Source organism: Salminus brasiliensis, chromosome 2 (genome assembly GCF_030463535.1).
Source record: "Salminus brasiliensis chromosome 2, fSalBra1.hap2, whole genome shotgun sequence".
Classification (NCBI taxonomy): domain Eukaryota; kingdom Metazoa; phylum Chordata; class Actinopteri; order Characiformes; family Bryconidae; genus Salminus; species Salminus brasiliensis.
In genome coordinates this window covers 55,078,208-55,099,593 of record NC_132879.1, presented here as the reverse complement: position 1 = coordinate 55,099,593, position 21,386 = coordinate 55,078,208, and the positions used below count along the sequence as shown (strand labels likewise).

The window sequence follows — 21,386 nt, the reverse complement described above, 5'->3', positions numbered from 1 at the left end:
GTCCGAGTCCCAGAAATGCCTGATGTGGTCGTGGAGCCCAGCTCTGGGTGAGAATTACTCAGTCAGGGTCTGTCCTTTACATGTGCAACCTCTACGTCTCTGACGATGCAACATTGCTGTGAGCATTTGATTGCTTTCAGCTACAAGAGCGTTAGTGTGGTCAGGTTTTACTGTTGGATGATTATTAATGCAGGTCATCCCAGAGGACTTGGATAGAGCTCCATCACTCCAGAGAACACAGGTCCACAGCTCAGATCTGGGCACTTCAGTGCTGCTTAATCAATACACAAGGCATTGGTCATTACCTTAGGATCCCTTAGGATGCGGATGTGCCATGCTATTGGCAATGCCTTTCTATATAGACTATGCAGGCTGTGTTAAAAAAGTAGTTTAGGTAATAATGGGAAGCAATTTCTGGGTACTTTTGACATGCACTATTTGGACAAAAGTATTTGGACACCTGCTCATTCATTGTTTTTTCTGAAATCAAGGGTGCTTTTATAGGAGTAACTGTCTCTACTGTCCAGAGAAGAAAAAGAACAAGGCTTTCTACTAGATTTTAGAGGAGCATTGCTGTGAGGATTTGATTGCATTCAGTGAGGTCAAGAGCACCATTCATTCTTCCACTGCTCCACAGCTCAATGCTGGGGGGCCTTATATCCCTCTATAGCCCACGCCTGACATAAGGCAGCATGGTGCCAATAGGTTCATGATGTTGATCTGCTCCAGAGAGTCTTATTGTATTGGCAGTACTTCTCAAAAGGGACTAGACAGGCTGTGTGTGTGTCTGCAATGGGTGCAACTTAGTATACTTAGTATTTTATACTTAGTAACCTAGTATAAAAAACAGGAGAGTATGAAATAAAGGAAATTTGACTGATTCTGGTTCTTCTCGTTGTCTTCGCAGGGTTCCCTTGTCAGCAGAAGAGCAAGGTACAGTACATGCATGCTAGTTTTACTGGCAAACATTCGTTGCACCCAGGCAGTGGTGGCTCAGCGGTTAGAGCGCCGGGATATTGATAACAAGGTTGTGGGTTCGATTCCCGGGCTCGGCAAGCTGCCACTGTTGGGCCCTTGAGCAAGGCCCTTTACCCTCTCTGCTCCCCGGGCGCTGGAGTTGGCTGCCCACCGCTCTGGGTGTGTGTGTGTACTCACTGATGGGTTAAATGCGGAGGACACGTTTCACTGTACAGTGACAAATATGTGCACCTTTACCTTGGTAGAGTGGTAGAAGGAAAGGGCCTTTTTCTAAGGCCAAGTAATTCCAAAGAATTACCTCACCCTCAGGGAAATTCCATTGGTGTGTCACGGGAGTAAGCTCCTACTGACAGTGCCATCCAAAGTCTCCTGTGAAGGCATTCGCCTAGATTTCACTGGAAATGTTTTGGATGGCACATAGAAAGAGCTAACTGATACTGCCCTATGAGTTATGCCCTATGAAACTAAAGTACATTTTCTTGTCTGTCCATATCGCAGCCTTGCTAACTGCAGCCAGCTCAGGTGACATACAAACGGTAAGCCTCTTTGAATTTCCAGCCTTTGCTTTCCCAGGAAACAAAACTGTGCTGGGCTGTGGTTGCTACAATAATGAGAAGTGCAACATACTTATGGCTGTCCTCCAACTGTGTCATGGCTGTATGGAGTTTGCTTTTGCCCTCTAGATCAGTGGAAAGTGCTGATCATCATACATTTACACTATATGGACAAAAGTATTGGGACACCTGCTCCATTATAATTTTTTATGAAATCAAGTGTTGTACTAATGAAGAGTTTATCCTGCTTTTGTTGGAGTAACTGTAGAGATACTGTCAGGGAAGAAGGCTTTCTGCTAGATTTTGGAGCAGCATTGCTGTGAGGATTTGATGGTTGCATCCAGTGCCAGCAACAAGAGCGTTAGTGACGTCAGGATGTTGGATGATAATCACCACCCCACCTCATCTAAAAGTACTGGATGGAGCACCACCATCCATCATTCCAGAGAACACAGTTCTTACACTGCTCCACATCTCAGTGATGCTAGGGGGCTTTATATATATAAATATCCCTCTATAGCCCACGCCTGGCATTAGGCATCATGGTTCCAATAGGTTCATGTTAATCTGCTCTAGAGAGTCCTATTGTATTGGCGATACTTGGCTCTACAGGGACCAGTATTGCCTATGTCTGCAATGTGTGCAGTTTAAACAATCAAATGCACTCATTACAAGGGGTGTCCACAAACATTTGGACGTCATATTTATACAGTATTTACAGCATTTAGCTGCTGCTCTTATTCGGAGTGACTTACATCTGAATCCTGTTACTCGGGTTTGGGATTCTCACCAGGACCCTTACTCTTAGTGTGGAGTGGTGGGCTTGTCAGGCTGGGGAATTGAACCCTACTGTGCCATGGAAAGGGAGGGCTGTTGTGTTGTTAGCTGCTATGCTACACCAGCCACACCAATCTCTCTTCTTCTTCTTCTTCTCTCACAGTTGTCTAGCTCCTGCAACAGTGGGCTCAGTTTGTTGGTCAGAGACTCGGGAGGTCGTTCTGCCCTGCACCTGGCCTCCCAGAATGGCCACAGTGAGGTGGTGAGCTACATTCTGCAGCAAGGTGAGGCATGAGATCCACACTGAGTGTTTAAAGTTCAATGACTCGCTCTGAATGAGTCACGGGTGAGTCATTCAGATGGATCTGCTAACCCTAATAGTTTAATGAACAGTGGTGGTGGTAAGAGCTCAGGTTCAAATACAGCAATTGTATTTACTGTTCCAAACAACAAGGGGTACGAGGGGGACCTCTTGACACACTGCTTATACCCCTTCAACCCTGCATGTGGAGGAAGGCCTGTAGCCTTTTGTAAAACTGCTATGGGCATCATTCTCCGATATCCTCATAGCAATGTCCCATTGTCCTCCTAAACTGGACAAATCCCAAATAAGGACACATTAGTCTGAACAGTTGATAAATGAGATCTAATTGCCCTTCAGTAAGAGCAGTGGTGGCTTAGCGCCTGGCTAGTGATGACAGGGTTGTGGGTTGGATGCCGGGGCTCGACAGGCTGCCGCGGTTAGGCCCTTTGAGCAAGACCCTTCACCCTCTCTGCTCCCTGGGTCACTGTGTGTGTTTCACTGGTGTGTAAGTGTGTGTGTTCACTGCACAGATGGGTTAAAGGCAGAGGCCAAATTCCATCTGTGTCTTGTCAAATTACACTAGACCTGACATTTTGTGCACTACACTGGGTGGAAAAGGCCTTTGGGGGTTGGAAACCATTAAAATGTCATTATTGGATTATGTAGAACATCTGGACATCATGTAAAAAGTGTTTTACGTTGGTTTTTAATGTAGAAATAGTAAGTATGTGACTCTGGTTGGCGTCAAAACGAACCTATTTACATTTAGGCTCAGGGGTCGCACGTTTTTTGCCATCAGTGGCTGGAGTCCAAGAGTGCACAATTGGTTGTGCTCTCTGCGAGTAGCTAGTTGGCGCTCTCACTCCACCCATTATTCTTAAGCAGAGTTGGCCAGCACAGGCATCTATGTCAGCTGGTGTGGTGAAACTGGGGACCTGCCACTTTCCTCTGAAATCATAGGCAGCAGTTGGTAAAGAGGTGGCTGGCTGGCTTCCTGTGTGTTAAGTCCTTACCCTCCTAGTGTCAGGAGTGTTGCTAGTGCTGGGGGGGATCTACGAACAGGTGGGAAAAGTTCAAATCTGACCCACAATTAAAAAACTGTCCTATTTACCACCCTGTTATTTTGCCTTTGAATGAATTACTACTTTTCCTTTTATGGCTTTTCAGGTCTACGGCACTACAACAGCTAGCAGAAGCTGCATGTTATAGCATAGTTTTAACACTGTAGCCGGTTAGCTTTTAGCCAAGCCCCTAGTAATGTGTTTAGCTCCAGTTTGGTTCAGCTGGGGTAGTCCAGAGGGAGCGGATGATGGAGACAAGGAAGGGTAAAAGCTAGCAAACGAGTCACAGTTATGAGGCCTGGAGGTGATGAGCTGCTCTCCAGTATCAGCCACATCATATCACTGTTTTACAGCTTTGACTAGAGCTTTCTCTAGGGGGCGGGGTTTATGAACCAGCTCTGTTGTGGAGTTCATGGTTTGTCTCTTCAGTGTACCGAACTGTCATTATTGAGCCATACCAAGATACACTCGGTCATTCTTAGGTCTTTGACACTCTCAGCCGCTGCTTCTGCGGTACAGTAGGTGTAGATGTGCTGTGTGTGCTTGTTAGTCCCTCACGCTGTACTCTTCTGTTCTTTAGGTTCAAAGATGATCCTGGATCTAACAGAAAAGGAGACGTAAGTGCCAGGCAGTGTATTTGCGTTGCATACTGGCATTAAACCCACAGTTTCGTTTTTACATTATAAAAAATTCCACCTTCTAGAGTTTTCTCTGAGTGTCTCTAATAACCAGCAGAAATCTCCCAGAAAGGTTTCCCTTCTTCTAAGAAGCTGTTATGTTTTCAGAGGAGACACCGCGCTGCACAAGGCTGCTCGCCGGCACCATAAAGAGTTGTGTCGGCTCTTAGTGGAGGCTGGGGCTTCCCCCAACAAAGCGAACTTCCTCGTAAGTCCTTTTTCACACCTAACAAATTAGCTGCAGTGGATCATGTGCCGCTCACACATTACATTTAAGGGATTATTCATAGTAGACAAATACAGTCAGGTCCGTAAGTATTTGGACAATGGCAATGACAATTGCCAAGTGATTTTGCCGCTGTGGACCACCACAATGGATTTGAAATGAACATCAACCAAGATCACAGGCTCAAAAGTATTTGGACAGACTAACACTATTCTAAATGTAAGGGTGATGTTTAATACTTTGATGCAAACATGGACATGACCAAATTACCAGTTTCCTCCGTTGAGAATTATTGCTGGGCCTTTTCTGCAGCCCCGCCTTTAGTTCCTAAATAAAGCATGTCAGTTGGGTTGGTGGTCAGCCGACTGACTGGCCATTTAAGAATCTGTAATTCTATGGGTTGCTTTCACTGTATGTTTTAGGTCATTTTTCAACCTCTCAGTTTCACATCATCAGTAAAGTCAGTGACTCATGTCCATTGGAAGCCATACATGCCCATGCTATGACGGGACTTTTTGCTGTCTTCCATGGTCTATCTGTTTTTGTGGTGTTGCTGGGCTCGCCAGCGCACTTCGTCTTTTTAGGAATGTAATGAATTATTGATTTGCCTGTGAAACTGCTTGTCAGTCATTTTTTCAATTATTTTTGAGCCTGTGAAAACACCCTGTGTAAAAATGTCTGTAATGCCAAAACATTTAATGCTACAATTTTGATCAAGCAAGTTGAAGGTCTACACCTCAACCACAGCACGTTGCCTCTTTTCAAATCTACCGGGCTGGGGTACAGGGGTAAAGTAGAGTAGTAGTAGTTACTCCAACAAAAGCAAGATAAGCTATTATTTAAATACCCTAAACATCAGAAGAAACAACGAATGAGCAAGTGTCCCAATACTTTTGTCCATAAAGTGTACATTAAAATACAGGTTTTGACCCAGTTATTTGTTTTTCACACTCCTTTTAGGGGAAAACTCCCAAGGATTGTGCTCAGGAAGCCGGAGACTCTGAACTGGCCTCCTATCTGGACGGGCAGCAGTCAGACGGGCCGGCGGCTCGTGAGGACCTGGAGACGGCTGTGTGAGGGAGCTCCGAACCCTGTGTAACGAGATTGGTCCCCCGTATACTGCGGCTTTCACCACTCATGGAAGTATCAGAGGTCACTCGCTCACATCCGGAGATAGACTGAAAGAAAGAGAACAGGAGAGATGAAGTGGAGAGGTGAGAAGGTCATGGCAGTGACCAAAAGGAGCCTCATACAGGGATGGGTATCCTTTCTGGAGAAGAGCCACACCGAGAAGGAAAAGCTCACTGTTACTTCCTAGGAATCACTGTGGGTTTAGGATGGATTTGTTTTTGCCATTTATTTATTGCTTTTATTTATTGATTTATTTATTTATTTTTAGAAATGGACTTTACTTTATTTAAGAGACGTGGGTTTCCTCTCAGCGCCTCATGGGAAAGGGTTTCTCACCATAGTTTCCTAAATGGTGGGCATGAGGGGTTTCTTGGAGTCGAATCTGACTGAAAGTTACACTGCTGCCTAAGCCAGCCCACTCCTCCAGTCAGAGGCACAACCAGGGATTTTGGGCCCCATAAAAAAGATTTGGCCCCCCCAACTCTAACAATTCTGTCCAAATACTTATAAAATAAATACATTTTTAGGATGCCCGTCAGTAACAGGCCCTTAGAATCCCCCAGAATCGCCCAACTCCCACCCCATAAGACGCCCCTGCCTTCAGTCCACCCTTTTAACATTCTTGAGGAGGTCCACCATCCATCTTCTTCGGCTGTAGTCTTTGCCAGCTCCATATGATCATCTGTAATATAACCGACAAGGCTGAGCAAAGGCTTCACACCCAAACTTCCGCCCGTGAGACGTGACCCACCAGCCACGCAGCATTTCTGCAGAGTCTCAACACGCTTGGAGTGGAGCACTGATCAGTTTGTGACTATTTGACCTTCTGAGGAACCTCTGCTGGTTGGCCCACCCGGGAGCAAGCAGGCCTCTTGGAGTCCTTGTGTAATGGTATCGTTGAACATGGAATTCTTTCTTTCTGCTGGAGGGAGCTGACATTACGTGCCTGTCATTCTAGAAAAGTCTTTATTATTTTTTGCTGTTTGGGCCAGTCGAGGGAGTGAGCATCCAACTTTTCTCCATATCACAACTTTGAGAAGCAACCTGAAGAACCTGAAGAGGATGGAGGACTGAGATTCAATGAGGAGAACCTGAATCTGTCTACATCTGATTATCAGTGTAAATACAGTATACCTGTAATATGAGCATCTGTTTTATTTTTTATTATTGTTATTATTATTATTATTATTATTATTATTATTATTGTTTGGTGTGAGGTGACAGTGGTGTGATTGTCAAATTATTTATCTTCAGAAACAAGAGATAGAATAATCTGAGCCATATTCAATGCAATATGAATGGATGACATTTGTGCATTTATGTCTTTATTTCTACATTACATTAATGTTAATAGACCAGCGGTTGTCTGAGGCACCGACAGGCTAAGGGATGGAATATGCTCTCTGTTCTTAGTAGTGGTGGATGAAGATACACTCTTAAAAATAAAGGAGCTCTAGGTGCCATAGAAGAACCACTTTTCCTTTTCCATAAAGAACCCTGCTTGTAATAGCATGAATGTGTGAGTGTGAACCCTGAAACAGTACTTCACACAGTTCAACACTTTGAGTAGAAAACCCCAAGAAAAGCCCCCACCTACCGGATGACTGAGGTTTTGGAGATGTTCTGGTGACAAAGTCGTCTAGAACATCACAGTTTGGTTCTCAGATGTTTCAGATTTCTCCTGCTTTTAACACCAACATCACCTCACTCGCTGCCTGATATGTAGCTAGGTCCACCCCTTGACAGATGTAGAGATCCCACCGTAGATGAAGAGCATCAGTGTTTTTCACTTCACCTGAGTGCTGAGACAGGTTCTAATGTTATGGCTGTTGGGTGTATGTTACAAACAAGGTTCTTGGTTCTTCTACGGCAACGCTCAAAGAGCCACCTAAGACGCCGGCACCGTGGCCCGAGGATCACAAGTTCGAATCCCTGGCCATGCTGCTTCGCCATCAGCAGCCGGAGCCTGAGAGAGGCACAATTGGTCAATTGCTCTCTCTGGGTGGGTAGATGGCGCTCTCCGCCCTCATCACTCCCTATTGTGATGCTGGCCGGCACAGGTGTCTTGTATGCTGGGGAACCGGTGCTTGGAGAGGCATGTGCTTATCCTCACCTTCCTAGGTTCGGGAGCATTGCGAGTGATAGGGGTGGGAAGGAGTCCTAGACAGGGTCCGAGTGAGTGGGTGGGTTCATTGGCTCAGCTAAATTGGGTAGGAATTGGGTAAAATTTACAATAATCCAACTTAAGCATCTTTATTTTTGAGATTGTCTGTCTCCACATTCAGGAACCTTCTCTAGTTCAGTTCCGGCGCCCTCTCCAGTGTACTGCCGACTTGGTGAACCCAAGATCCGCAAGGTTAGCTAAGGGAGACTAGAGCGACCCGTGTGTGCAATCTCTGATCTCTGTGGACAGAATGTAAGCAGTTAGCATTAAACAGTAGCTTTTTGGTGTTGATTTTGATATCGTAGGCCTGCACTTTTGACGGTGGCCGTATCCAGGACAGGAAAGCCGTCAAGCATCTGCATGAAAACGGCCACGATGGAAACTTGCTGAACCTGCTGTGAGAGTGAATTCTATATTATTGATCTGCTGTGTTTTTCTTTTTTTTGTATTATTTGTGATTTTAAGCTTTATCGTGCATGAGATTTTATTACCTCTCTGGATATTTTCGCCCCTCGACGATGTTGATGAAATGGCATTATTTCTGTATTATTTCTATATTTGATTTTTTTTTTTTTTTAAGAAACAGACATAACTTATCAGATACATGTTCAAAGATTCTGACAGTTTTTTTATCTTTTGAAAGATGGGATTACTTGAATGTCTTTTTTTTCCATTTCTACTCGTGTATTTTAGTGTCTATTTTGAGTGTCTGAGAGTCTTCACCACTGGACTCCGATGACGAATTACTATGGATGTGTTACATAGGTCTCACATCTTTCTGGAATGTTGGTCATTAAAGAAGAGCCGCAGTGGGAAAGTACCAGTGTTGTCCGTACCTATGGGAGAAAATAGGACTATGATGTTCAAATGTAATCTGTAATTCTTTATGCGGAGGTAAAAAAAAAAACAAAAATGTTGATGTTGATCATCCACTGCGGACCACCATTCATGCTAATGTGAGAGTAAACCTTTCTGCCCTGTTGGACTGTAACACATAACCTTTATCCTGAGTGTTTTATTGCCCTAAGGCCTTGCCTTGTGCCATACCAGAGACTGGCTTTATAATCAAGACCAAAAAAAAAAGGTTTCGTCTAGATTTTCACAGAGTTCACATCTACACTCACTGTTACTTGGTGTCCAGTTCATTATTTTTGACAAACTGAAGTACAGCATTTGAGAATAAAGCATGCCAGATTACACACATATCTGTATGACCTTGTTTTATGAGAGGGTAATAAGCCAAAAACATTCTCATGTGGGGCTCACATTGGTGGAACGTGGGCTGGATGGGTTCCAGGTGGGTTCCAGGTGGGCATGGGCTCTGAGTGGGTTTGTACATGCATTTTTACTGGGACCCAATTGGGCTTCCCACCATTGCAGCCCACCCTCATCTCACATGCCTTCCATCTAGGCCTCATATGCAGTGTACAATCCAAATGGGGCCCATGCTTAATCCCTCACCCTGGTGGGACCCTAGTGGGCATCCATTGCAGTGGACCTTGGTCATGGGCGGAGCCTGTAAAGCTCATTTGGCTTCAGCACTGGTGATGATGTGGGTAGCATCACATATGATCTTGATGGAGAAGGACAGTGGGTTGCAGGGCATTATTAAAGGATTAGATGTATTGAAGGTTTTAATGGTCACTATTTTTTCACTCGTGGTGGTCTCATATCAAAGGTTTTACTCTAAACTTGAGCGTATAAATGTGTTCTTGCTTTAGGGGGTCTAGTCTTTCTCACTGTCACTTCCGTGTATCAGAAGTAACGTGGTTTTGACAGCTCGTCAACACTGGTGTCCGCTTTCTGGGACAGGGGGGCCAAAACTTTATTAGAATATATTTATGCACATAGTTTATTCTCCAAAGGGGAAATGTTCTGTCTATTCTCTATAAATATAAATATATAATATACTCATGAAAATGTTCATTATATTGAAAATATAAAAGTATATTAGCCAGTTCTATTCATTTTCCTCATATGGGTGGTCTTACATCAAAGGTTTTACTGAGATCTTGAGCTTAGATTAAAAGATATAAATATTTTTTTTAACTTAAAAGTCAACTATTAAAATTAAAAGACATTTCTCAAACAGACATTAAACGTTAAATTATGTTTTATTATGAAACTAGAAGTCAAATATATAAAAAAAAGTCTGTACACACATGGAATTTTTTATATCTGTGGGTGGTCTTACGGGACATCAAAGGTATTACTCTGAACTTGAGTGTTTTTTACATAAAGTTAAAATTAAGATTAACATTAAGTTATAAATTTATGAATAGTTGCTAAAAGTCAGCCAGGATTATTATATAAATATATATTAAAAATTAATTTACCCCAATTAGTGCTAGATTAGCTTTGGGTGGTCTTCATCTCGTTTCATGTCTTGAAAGTGTCTGAAATCTGCCTCGGTTTACCTACAGGTTTCCCGTCAAACACAATCAGTTTTTTGTCTTTTTTGTCCAGAAAAGACTTTTATTTTGTATCACGTATCTTGTTTGTGTTGGAATGTGAGGTTGTCCTGTCACCGTCGCCCACAAAATAAAAGTCTTTTTTGGACAGCCGCTGAAAGTCAGCTAGGATTTTATATATATATATAATATATTATATATAATATATAAAATAAAATATATATATTGTATATATATATAAAATCCTCGCTGACTTTCAGCGGCTGTCCAAAAAAGACTTTTATTTTGTGGGCGACGGTGACAGGACAACCTCACATTCACATTAAAAAATGTGATTAAGGTCTTACACTGTAAATGTCTCTATATGTAATATATATATATATATATATATATATATATACACACACATATATGATACATATTCTTGTTATTTTCAACCAAGAAAGTGTCTGAAAATTAAAGACCCTTTTTTTTAAATAGTAAAAGTTTATGTAAAATCAGTAATTAAAATAATGTGATTAAGGTCTTACACTGTAAATGTCTCTATATGTAAAGGGAGGATTTACAGACTGAAGATGAAGCAGCATTGTCTGGATTCGGGTGGTCTTAATCTCGTTTCATGTCTTCCCTTTATCTCTGTATATATATATAAATTATAGATATCCTTGTTATTATCAACCAAGAAGTCGGCGATGAATATTAAAAGTTTTTTTAAACATAAAAGTCAGCTACGAAAATTAAAAACAATTTCTCAAACATTTAAATTTCCCCCAATTAGTGCTAGATTAGCTTTGGGTGGTCTTAATCTCGTTTCATGTCTTCCCTTTATCTCTGTATATATATAAATATTATTATTATTATTTTTTTTTATTTACCTACAGGTTTCCCCTCTGGCGTGTCTGTCCCAGCAGTAATTTTTTTTGTTTTGAGAGTAATACTAAAAAATAAAAGTCTTTTTTGGACAGTCGCTGAAAGTGAGCTAGGATTATTATTTATATATTTATATATTTATAAATTATAGATATCCTTGTTATTATAATCCAAGAAGTCGACAATGAATATTAAAAGTTTTTTTAAAGGAAAAGTCAGCTATGAAAATTAAAAACAATTTCTCAAACATTAGGCCAGCCCCAGAGGCCTAATGGATAAGGCACTGGCCTCCTAAGCCAGGGATTGTTGTTTTAGAGTACTATGGTCGCCTTATTGTCTTGTGTTTAGTAGTGTCTAAGCTTAGGGGTATCTTTTTTAGTTATTAGTCTATTCTAACTAGCTGAGGTTTTCTTGGGTAAATAGCAAAGCACTTTGTAAGTCGCTCTGGATAAGAGTGTCTGCTAAATGCCGTAAATGTAAATGTAAATGTAAATTTAAAGTCAGACATTAAACATTAGACGTGGTTTTATTATGAAACTAAAAGAAAAAAAAGACTAATTTTTAAATAGTAAAAGTTTATGTAAAATCAGTAATTAAAATAATGTGATTAAGGTCTTACACTGTAAATGTCTCTATATGTAATATATATATATATATACACACATACACATATATGATACATATTCTTGTTATTATCAACCAAGAAAGTGTCTGAAAATTAAAGACCCTTTTTTAAAATAGTAAAAGTTTATGTAAAATCAGTAATTAAAATAATGTGATTAAGGTCTTACACTGTAAATGTCTCTATATGTAAAGCGAGGATTTTCAGACTGAAGATGAAGCAGCATTGTCTGGATTCATCCCCAAAAGGAAAATTTCCCCCAATTAGTGCTAGATTAGCTTTGGGTGGTCTTAATCTCGTTTCATGTCTTCCCTTTATCTCTGTATATATATATAAATTATAGATATCCTTGTTATTATCAACCAAGAAGTCGACGATGAATATTAAAAGTTTTTTTTAAACGTAAAAGTCAGCTATGAAAATTAAAAACAATTTCTATAATCTCGTTTCATGTCTCTGTATGATACATATTCTTGTTATTATCAACCAAGAAAGTGTCTGAAAATTAAAGACCCTTTTTTTTAAATAGTAAAAGTTTATGTAAAATCAGTAATTAAAATAATGTGATTAAGGTCTTACACTGTAAATGTCTCTATATGTAATATATATATACACACATATATGATACATATTCTTGTTATTATCAACCAAGAAAGTGTCTGAAAATTAAAGACCCTTTTTTTTAAATAGTAAAATCAGTAATTAAAATAATGTGATTAAGGTCTTACACTGTAAATGTCTCTATATGTAAAGGGAGGATTTACAGACTGAAGATTCATCCCCTAATGTAAAATTTCCCCAATTATTTCCAGATCAGGTTTGGCTGATCATCATGTTTCATGTTTCTCTCCACTGATGTGTTTTAGCAAGTCACGTGACAAGAGACGCATCGCTGGTTCGTCAGTGTGTTCGCTAGTAACCCCGCCCCTTCTCTGTCTGCACCTCAGGCTGAAATAACCCCCCCGCTGCTCCGCAGGGTGCGCAGTCTGCCGAGAGGCGCGGAGGGTGAAGAGGTGGAAGGATGGCGAACGAGACCGTCGATATGCAGCAAACCCGGTAAGTGTGTGAGATCTGCCTCCGTTTACCTTTATTATTATTATTTTTTAGAGAGTAATAATTATTTTTATTAATTAATAACGGTATGTAATTAATGTAGAAAAGCGCGGTGTGGTTAAGTTTTAACCTGTACTTTTTATTAATATATATATAATATATTTGTATATATCTTTTTTATCATTATTATATTTATTATATATATATATATTATTTATTATTATTATTATTATTATTATTATTGTTATTATTATTAAACGTTTTGTCAAACACAATCACGTGTCTTGTTTGTGTTGGAATGTGACGTTGACCTGTCACCGTCGCCTACAAAATAAAAGTCTTTTTTGGACACTCGCTAAAAGTCAGTTAGGATTATTATTTATATATATATATGTATATATTATATATATTATGAATTTTAAACGTTTTTTAAAACGTAAAAGTCAGCTATGAGAATTAAAAACAATTTCTCAAACATTTAACGTCAGATATTAAAAGTTAGGCGCGGTTTTATTATGAAACTAAAAGTCAAATAATTAAAAAGAAATGAAAGACCCTTTAAAAAATAAGTAAAAGTCTTTGCAAAATCCGTAATTAAAAAAAAAATGCGATTTAGGTATTAATTGGTATTAAAATAAATTGAAAAAAATATTTAAAAAAGGATATTAAATAAATTTAAATGGCTCTATACGTAAAGGAAGGATTTACAGATTGAAGATGAAGCAGACATGTCTGGACTAATCCCCTAAAAAAATCCCCGAGTAGTGTCAGCTCAGCTCAGTGTTGGGTAAGCCTGTCTGTTTCTCTCAGTGAGGTTGAGAAGCACCGTCAGAGAAGACGGCGTTACGTCATCTGTTTGCCAGTGCTGTAGCTGCGTCCTGCCTTGCCTTTCAGCACCTTCCTGTATTTCTGTAGTTCAGCTGTATATTTGAAGATTTTATACAATATGTATCATGATTTATTTATTAAGTTGAAAAAATGTCCAACTATAAAATGTTGATTTGATCAAAATATTTTATCTACAATAAAAAATACTGTGGTGTAAAATGATATTTATCCCAGTACTTTTGGTATATTAGCCTTACATTTACATTAGAGGTGTAAAAAATCCATTCATTCTCAATTCAGTTCTGAATGTTGTTCAACCCTGATAATGATGCGTGTTGTCAGACTAGATTTGATTTAATAAGCAACACTGGAAACAAGAAAGAGGCACATTTTCACACAAAAAAATCACAAAACCACCTTACAGTTCCAGATAATAATACACAGTTTGACATGTAGTGACATAAATCCCCCGCCTACACGTGGTCAGGTTATGGCAGAAAGCCCCAGTTCTTATTCACATGCTGTTTTCTGTAACATTCACTTGTTTTCATGTCCTATACTGTAAGCCCTATATATATATATATATATATATATATCTCAAAATACAATTACAATAATACAACTATAATCCCATGTTTTGTTTAATTCAGTGATCATTAAAGGTTGTGCTGAGTAGTTACATCCAGTTGAACAGGACTAGTTAGCTCTTATATGATTGATGATCATGATTGGTGTATTACTCACCCCTCAGTACAACAACAGTCACGTCCCTGGTGCCTGGTGCACCCACTTTTCTCCAAAGTTGCAGCTAATTCAAAATATCTGTATTAGACATGCACTATATGCTGTTCACACCATATGTCCAAATGTTTGTGGACACCCCTTCTAATGAATGCATTCAGCTACTTTACGTAGAATAGGACTCTCTGGAGCAGGTAAACAGACATGAACCTATTGACACTCTTATTGAGGCCTCCTGACCTCACTAATGCTTTTGCAGCAGTTGTTGCTGAATACAATCCAATCCTCACAGCAATGCTCATCCAAAATCTAGTAGAAAGCCTTCTTCTTCCCTGGACAGTAGAGACAGTTACTTCAACACAAGCAGGATTAGCTCTTTTTAATACCTCTGATTTCAGAAGATGCAATGAATGCGCAGGTGTCCCAATACTTTTGTCCATATAGGGTATCTGAGTGTGTACAGATTGTATGTGTAACCTAAAGAACGAAACGCTGTTTTTCTGTGTTTGTGAGCAGCGTTGAGGCCACAGACAGCCTGGAGTACAAACTCCTGCAAATCTACACAGAGAAGAAGGAACCCACGTACTCTGGCCCCCAACAGAGCAACAAGACGGGGGAGAAAAAGGCTGCTTCACCCGTGCCGTCGGATGAGCGCCATAAAGCAAAGAAGAAGATAAGGAGAATTATTGCACTCATAAGCTGTATTCGGCCTCAGGCGGAGGACAACAGTCCGGTTAGTGAAGGTCACAGATGCCGGCCATCCTCAGGTGGAGGTGAGTGTCAGAACTAATCTCTACCTCTCTCTCTCTCTCACTCTCTCACTCTCTCTCTCTCTCTGCCACTATACACCATAACACTATACAGCCATAACATTAGTACCACTGACAGGTGACATAAAAACTTTAATTATCCTAATCTGTGAAGAACTGGGTCATCAGAACATCTCCAAAACACCAATCAGGCCTTAGGGTTGGTGGGGGGGTGGGGGGGTCTGGTATGCAGTGGTCAGTACCTCCCCAAAATGGTCCAAGGAAGGCCAACCAGTGAACCGGCGACAGGGTCATGGGCACCCAAGGCTCAGTGATGCTCATGGAGGCCCCGCCCACCTCACGCCTCACAACTGCTAACGTTGACCTTGGGGTCAGATACCACGGCAGGACCCCGTCAGAGGTCTCATGGAGTCCATGCGTCGTTAGGCGGGTGGTGCTAATGTAATGGCTGAGTGTGTATATATTTTGTCTTATTTATTGATTGATTTATTGATCAGATTTGCAATATTGTATCGACTCAGTATTGATTTTGATGAATTATTACACACACGTGTAGTTTCCTGTAGTAAACGGTAGTAGCTGTGGATCCAGACGGCCTCTGTTCTTACTGTGCCGTCTCTGAGAGGAGAACTGAAACCTGCTCTGTCACTGTTGTTGTTATTTCAGTGGCTCCTCACTCCAACGTCGGTCCCATTGTCAGCAGGCTGAGCAAGATCGCTGATTCTGTGCATTTCCTCCCCTCTGATCTGGAAACGGATGGTGATGGTAAGTCACCTGCTTATGAGTCATCCTGCTCCGGTCCTTTTTCACACCAGCCATTAAGATCTGTTTATTACACCGATGACTCAAATTCGTCTTCAGCGTGTCTCCTGAATGTGGTGCAAGCCCTTGTTTGTGTAAACGCACAGCCTGCCAGAGACGTTAGGGTCAGGTGAGCTGCTGAGATGAAGTGGGAGATAAGCTGAACATCAGCAGATGTTGGTATTTTTGTTGCTGTCAGGAATGCATTGAGTCGCGTGCTCAGGCTTGTTTTGCTCACCGTACTTAGGGCCTCAGAACCTTTCAGTGGGAGGGCTTAATGACCTGGGGATCCACTGATTGGCTCCGTATTTGCATCTCCTTCGTGATCCTGGTCTTTATAGTTCCCGTACAGAAAATAATGGTGGAGACTGTGTCCAATTTAGCTGTTCCAGTTTAGCCTCTTTAGCTGCACCGATCATATGCCCTGTGGCTTATTAGAGATTGGCATAGTCGGCTACAGGCCTCGTCCACAGCCTGGCCACCGGGCTTATCCAATGCACCAGCCTGCAGACGCCAGTGGTGGCCAACACTGCAACAAAACGATTATGGAGGGAGAGCGCCATCTACTGTCAACTGTGCCAACTCTCTCTGGGATTCGAACCAGCGATGCTCTGATCTTAGTGACCGCCCGGGTCCTGAATTTACACTCTTATAAATAAGGTGCTTAACCCCAAACCAGAGGGGCTTTTGGGAAAAAGATGTAATTCATACAATTGAATATAAAAATTGACTATTGGGGGGGAGGGGGTACGATTTTGAATAATGTAAATAATATAAATATAAAAGAGCTAATAAATATGGATATATTTAATAAATACATTAATTAAAGTTTCTTCAAGCATGTCTGAGAGCATGGCAAGTCACCTGCCACCGTTCTATCCAGTATAACAGTTGGGTGACTTTACCTTTAGTTGATGACTTGGTTCTTGCTCTGTTTGCTGGGTTGATTTTTCATTAAGTGACAGTACTGGAGTTCACAGCATGATCCTACTCTTCTGTTCACAGATATCATTGAGAGAATAGTGGACATCCTCAGAGAGCAAGGGGACAAACTTGACGAGGAAGTAAGTGTGTAGTGCTGGGACTGATCTTCTAGTCTTTCCAGTTTTAGAAGTGTATTGATTCATTTATTGAATCCGTGATTGATGATGGTTCTCTAGATCAGATCAACTCACACTGAACTGCAGGCTCTGGTTCAGATCTTGGTTCGGGCTCTGGTTCGGACTCTGGCTCTGGTTCAGGCCCTGGCTCTGGTTCAGACCTTAGTTCGGGCTCTGGTTCGGACTCTGGTTCTGGTTCGGACTCTGGTTCTGGTTCAGGCCCTGGCTCTGGTTCAGACCTTGGTTCGGGCTCTGGTTCGGACTCTGGTTCTGGTTCAGGCCCTGGCTCTGGTTCAGACCTTAGTTCGGGCTCTGGTTCGGACTCTGGTTCTGGTTCAGGCCCTGGCTCTGGTTCAGACCTTGGTTCGGGCTCTGGTTCGGGCTCTGGTTCTGGTTCCGGCCCTGGCTCTGGTTCAGACCTTGGTTCGGGCTCTGGTTCTGGTTCTGGCCCTGGCTCTGGTTCAGACCTTGGTTCGGGCTCTGGTTCTGGTTCAAGCCCTGGTTCAGGCTCTGGTTCAGGCCCTGGCCCAGACTTAGAGAACCAGAAATGATTCCCCCTGTAAAGGTTGATTACAAAATGTATTCCACAAGGGGGCACTACAAACACACTAAACATTAACTTAGAAAATATTTATATTTATACAATATTTATTTTAGATTGGGCAATTTATGTCTTATTTGATCCGTTTACATTTATCCTTGTGAAAATGAAAAATTAACGAGATAATGAAGTTTAAAGCAACATACTGCTGTAATATCATAGAGCTAAAAATATGAATACATTAATAAATACATTGATAAAATGTGAATTATACTGAATTTTCTTTTTATAATTTGGTAATATATGTATTATTTAGTCTATATTTATCAATGTACACAATACAAATTAACATGCTGTAATATCAAAGAGTTGATAAATTCGGATAGATTAATAAATACATTAATACATAAATATGTTATCACAGATTATTTTTATCTAATTTGGTCATTTGTGTTATTGATCCTTTGTGAATTACAAATGAAAGCAATGAGGTTGTGTTACGTAGCCCAGCTGCTGTGTTGTGCTGAGTCTATAGTAGTAGTAGTAGCAATAATAATAATAATAATAATAATAGTTTAATATCTTAATATAACACCACTCACACACACACACACACACACACACACACACACATATATACATATATGCATAACACCTCTGTGTTTTGGTCATTTGACCCTGAGTATCTGGAGCTGGCATGTAGAACTTCCTTCCCAAGAGATAAAAGTGTCAGTCTGACGGCTTGCCGCTTCCTTCACCAGCAGTCGGGGAATCTAGGGAGCGTACTTCGGCATTTCAGTGCCCTATTTCCCCTCCCGTGGCTTATTTCTAATGTCACTCATTGTCTGCTGTTTTACGTCTGTCTGTCTGTAGATCAGGAACAACCACAAGCTCATGCAGCAACTACAGGACGTTCTGACTTACAACACCTTTCAGAAGCTGACCACACTCTTCATACGGAGACTAACCCCTGAAGAAGTTGCACCTGCAAAACACCCCAAGCAAGCCCACATTGCTCTGGTCTGTGAACTCACCAGCCGTCTGAAAACCATGGACCGCCACCCAATGAACAGAGTGCTGGGCTTCGGGGCCAAATACCTGCAGGACTATTACACCCCCTGGGTCAACCAACAAGGGGGCTATGTGAGTAAACCCCAGTTACAGTAAACCTCTACCTAACCGAGCCGAGCCGTGTTCTGCCCACACTAACAGATTTACTACTGCTAGTCTGTTACAAATCTGACTTGGCAACTTCCTGGAAACCATAAACCTTAATTAACAAAATGCATAATAAAAATAATAATAATAATAATATATTTTAATATGTATTTGAATATGTATTATGTCACTCTCACACTAAAATCCTGTATCTACATAATAAAAATAATAAACAATAATAATTTAAAAAACAACAATAATAATAAAAAAACAATAATAATTTTATAAATTATAATTCAGTATGTCACCCTAACACAACAACCTTGTATTTTCCTATAATACTACTACTACTACTACTACTACTACTACTACTAATAATAATAATAATAATTATTATTATTATTATTAATAATAATAACTAATACATTTTAAAATATTTTGGCACTCACAATAACCTCATATCTAGATAATAATAAATATTAAAATAATAATAGTTAATATATTTTAATATTTATTATTATGCAGATACAAGGTTATTGTGAGTGACAAATATTACAAATATGGTTAAATATTATTATTATTATTATTATTATTATTATTATTATAACATTTATGTCACCCTTACACAAAAACCTTATATTTTCTTCTTCTTCTTCTAATAATAATAATAATAATAATAATAATAAAAACAACCCTCAAAATAACCGTAATAATAATAATCTATAATTAATAATAATAACCTTCATAATAATAAATATTCACATTTTTATCATTATTATTAATTTTGTGTCTAATTGTGATGAATGGACCAATAGAAATACTCCAAAATTACCTGTAATCAAATATTTTTCCACTGACCTCCATTGGAAGTTGTAAAGCTGCTGTTTTAGAGATTGTGGAGGTTTTAAAAATACTTCCATGGCTTTCATAACTAATAATAAACAGAATGCATTGCCTAATATAAGAATTAAATATTATTGTGGCTATTAATGTAATGTTCACATTATATATTCATATAAACATTTATTCAATTTTAAATATTGTAATTCTATGATCTTGTATTTTGAGGCTATAAGAGCAAAAAACTTGTTTTATTTACAGCTTTATTTGTATGTATGTATTTATTTATTTATTCCTGTTCATAAACAGTGAAGCTAAAGTCTTTGTTGTGGTTTTATCTTCTCAGGAGAAAGTGTTCAGCACCGACGATGAAGAAGAGGAGGTCGAGTAAACCAGCAGAAGTGTGGTCCTTCATTCTCGGACTAATTTGTCTTAAATCTCAGGGCGCTACGCTGATGTTGCCTATGCTTTTTTTTTGTATCTGCAGTACTGTTTTCCATAACATCCATAACATTAGTACCGCTGACGGGTGGCGTGAAAAACATTTGATTATTTTAATCTATAGTGGCTCCGGTCAGGAGGTGGGGTCTACATGTTGGGCAGGAAAAGTGGGCAAGCATTAAAATCTGAGCCACTCTGACAAGAACCAGACTGTGATGTTCTAGACGACTGGGTCATCAGAACACCTCCAACTGATATGACCGGTGTCCTGGTCATGGTCACCCTAAGGCTCACTGATGCTCATGGAGGCCCCACCTCACATCTTCCAGGACTTATTAAAGGATCTGATGCTAATGTTAGTTAGTTAGTCTTGGTGCCACAGATACCACAGCAGGACGCCTTCAGAGGTCTTGTGGAGTCTCGAATGCCTCAAATGGTCAGATTGATTGTGGCAGTACAAAATATTAGGTACTAATGTTATGGCTGATTGTTATATATGCTGTATTTTCTTATGCAATTTAAAGAAGCATGTTGATGTGTAATAGTGGATAACCGTGGCAGAGTGGGCTTCAATTTCCCTTTCGAAGCCCACCACCATCCACCAATAAGAGTCCTTAAAAAATCTCCAAACTCCACATTAGGAACACTCGTACCTGTGTAGCTCAGATTGAGACCGAAGTCACTCTGGATAAGAGCATTAGCCAAATGCCAGCAATGTAAACATTAATAATGCGTGAGTACAGAAGATTGTTGTGCATGGCTGCATTAATTTTTAATATTAAAACTAGAAAGAAAATTGGCAAATATACTGAATATAAGTCAATAATACTGCATTAATACGGTTCCTGCACTTCATGAACCACTTTATGATTATATTTATATATATATATATTTATACTTACATTTTATTTGGGTGTTTATAAATTATTTGGGTGTTTCTGTTTAAAGGATGTATGTGATGTACTAAGTACACCTCCAGACAACAGGGTTAGTTTTATATGCAGCCCTTGAAAGGATATGAGAAAACATATGGGATCGGGGCGTGGGTTTTCGATAATTATTCAAAAGAAGGAGGGGGGGGGGGTTATCCAATTGTCTACATTTAATTAGATAATTTATTTTAAAATAATTATCCCAAGAAATGTATTCTGATAAAATTGTTTTGAAATAATTATCCCAAGAAATTTAATTTGAGATTTGTTTGTTCTTGATAGTCCTTTTAGAGGCTCTGTAGCTTTAATACAGTTTTTCAAGTAGAAACAATCATGCAAAATTATTTAAATGTTAAAAAATTGGGTTTTGTATTTCTAAAAAACATCTTTATTTCTATTTTTGTAC

The 21,386-nt window shown here is 39.8% G+C and overlaps 2 protein-coding genes across 5 annotated transcripts in view; both read left to right on the top strand.

Moving 5' to 3' along the window:
* Window positions 1-9,073, top strand: part of dgki (diacylglycerol kinase, iota) — a 91,497-nt gene extending 82,424 nt beyond the window's left edge. For all 4 annotated transcript variants that reach the window (XM_072673210.1, XM_072673212.1, XM_072673211.1 and 1 more), the window contains 7 exons: window positions 1-47; window positions 908-933; window positions 1,477-1,514; window positions 2,473-2,593; window positions 4,255-4,291; window positions 4,460-4,559; window positions 5,538-9,073. The exon at window positions 1-47 is cut by the window's left edge and continues 78 nt beyond it. In XM_072673210.1, the coding sequence (XP_072529311.1) occupies window positions 1-47; window positions 908-933; window positions 1,477-1,514; window positions 2,473-2,593; window positions 4,255-4,291; window positions 4,460-4,559; window positions 5,538-5,654 (486 nt within the window). In that variant the 3' untranslated portion in view covers window positions 5,655-9,073. The remainder of the gene's footprint in view (window positions 48-907; window positions 934-1,476; window positions 1,515-2,472; window positions 2,594-4,254; window positions 4,292-4,459; window positions 4,560-5,537) is intronic.
* A 3,695-nt stretch (window positions 9,074-12,768) lies between these two features.
* LOC140550162 (apoptosis facilitator Bcl-2-like protein 14) lies at window positions 12,769-21,181 on the top strand. The gene is made up of 6 exons (XM_072673999.1): window positions 12,769-12,831; window positions 14,914-15,170; window positions 15,834-15,932; window positions 16,974-17,032; window positions 18,483-18,752; window positions 19,954-21,181. The coding sequence occupies exons 1-6, from the start codon at window positions 12,797-12,799 to the stop codon at window positions 19,996-19,998; spliced, it is 765 nt and encodes a 254-aa protein (XP_072530100.1). The 5' UTR covers window positions 12,769-12,796; the 3' UTR covers window positions 19,999-21,181.
* The last annotated feature ends 205 nt before the right edge of the window (window positions 21,182-21,386 follow it).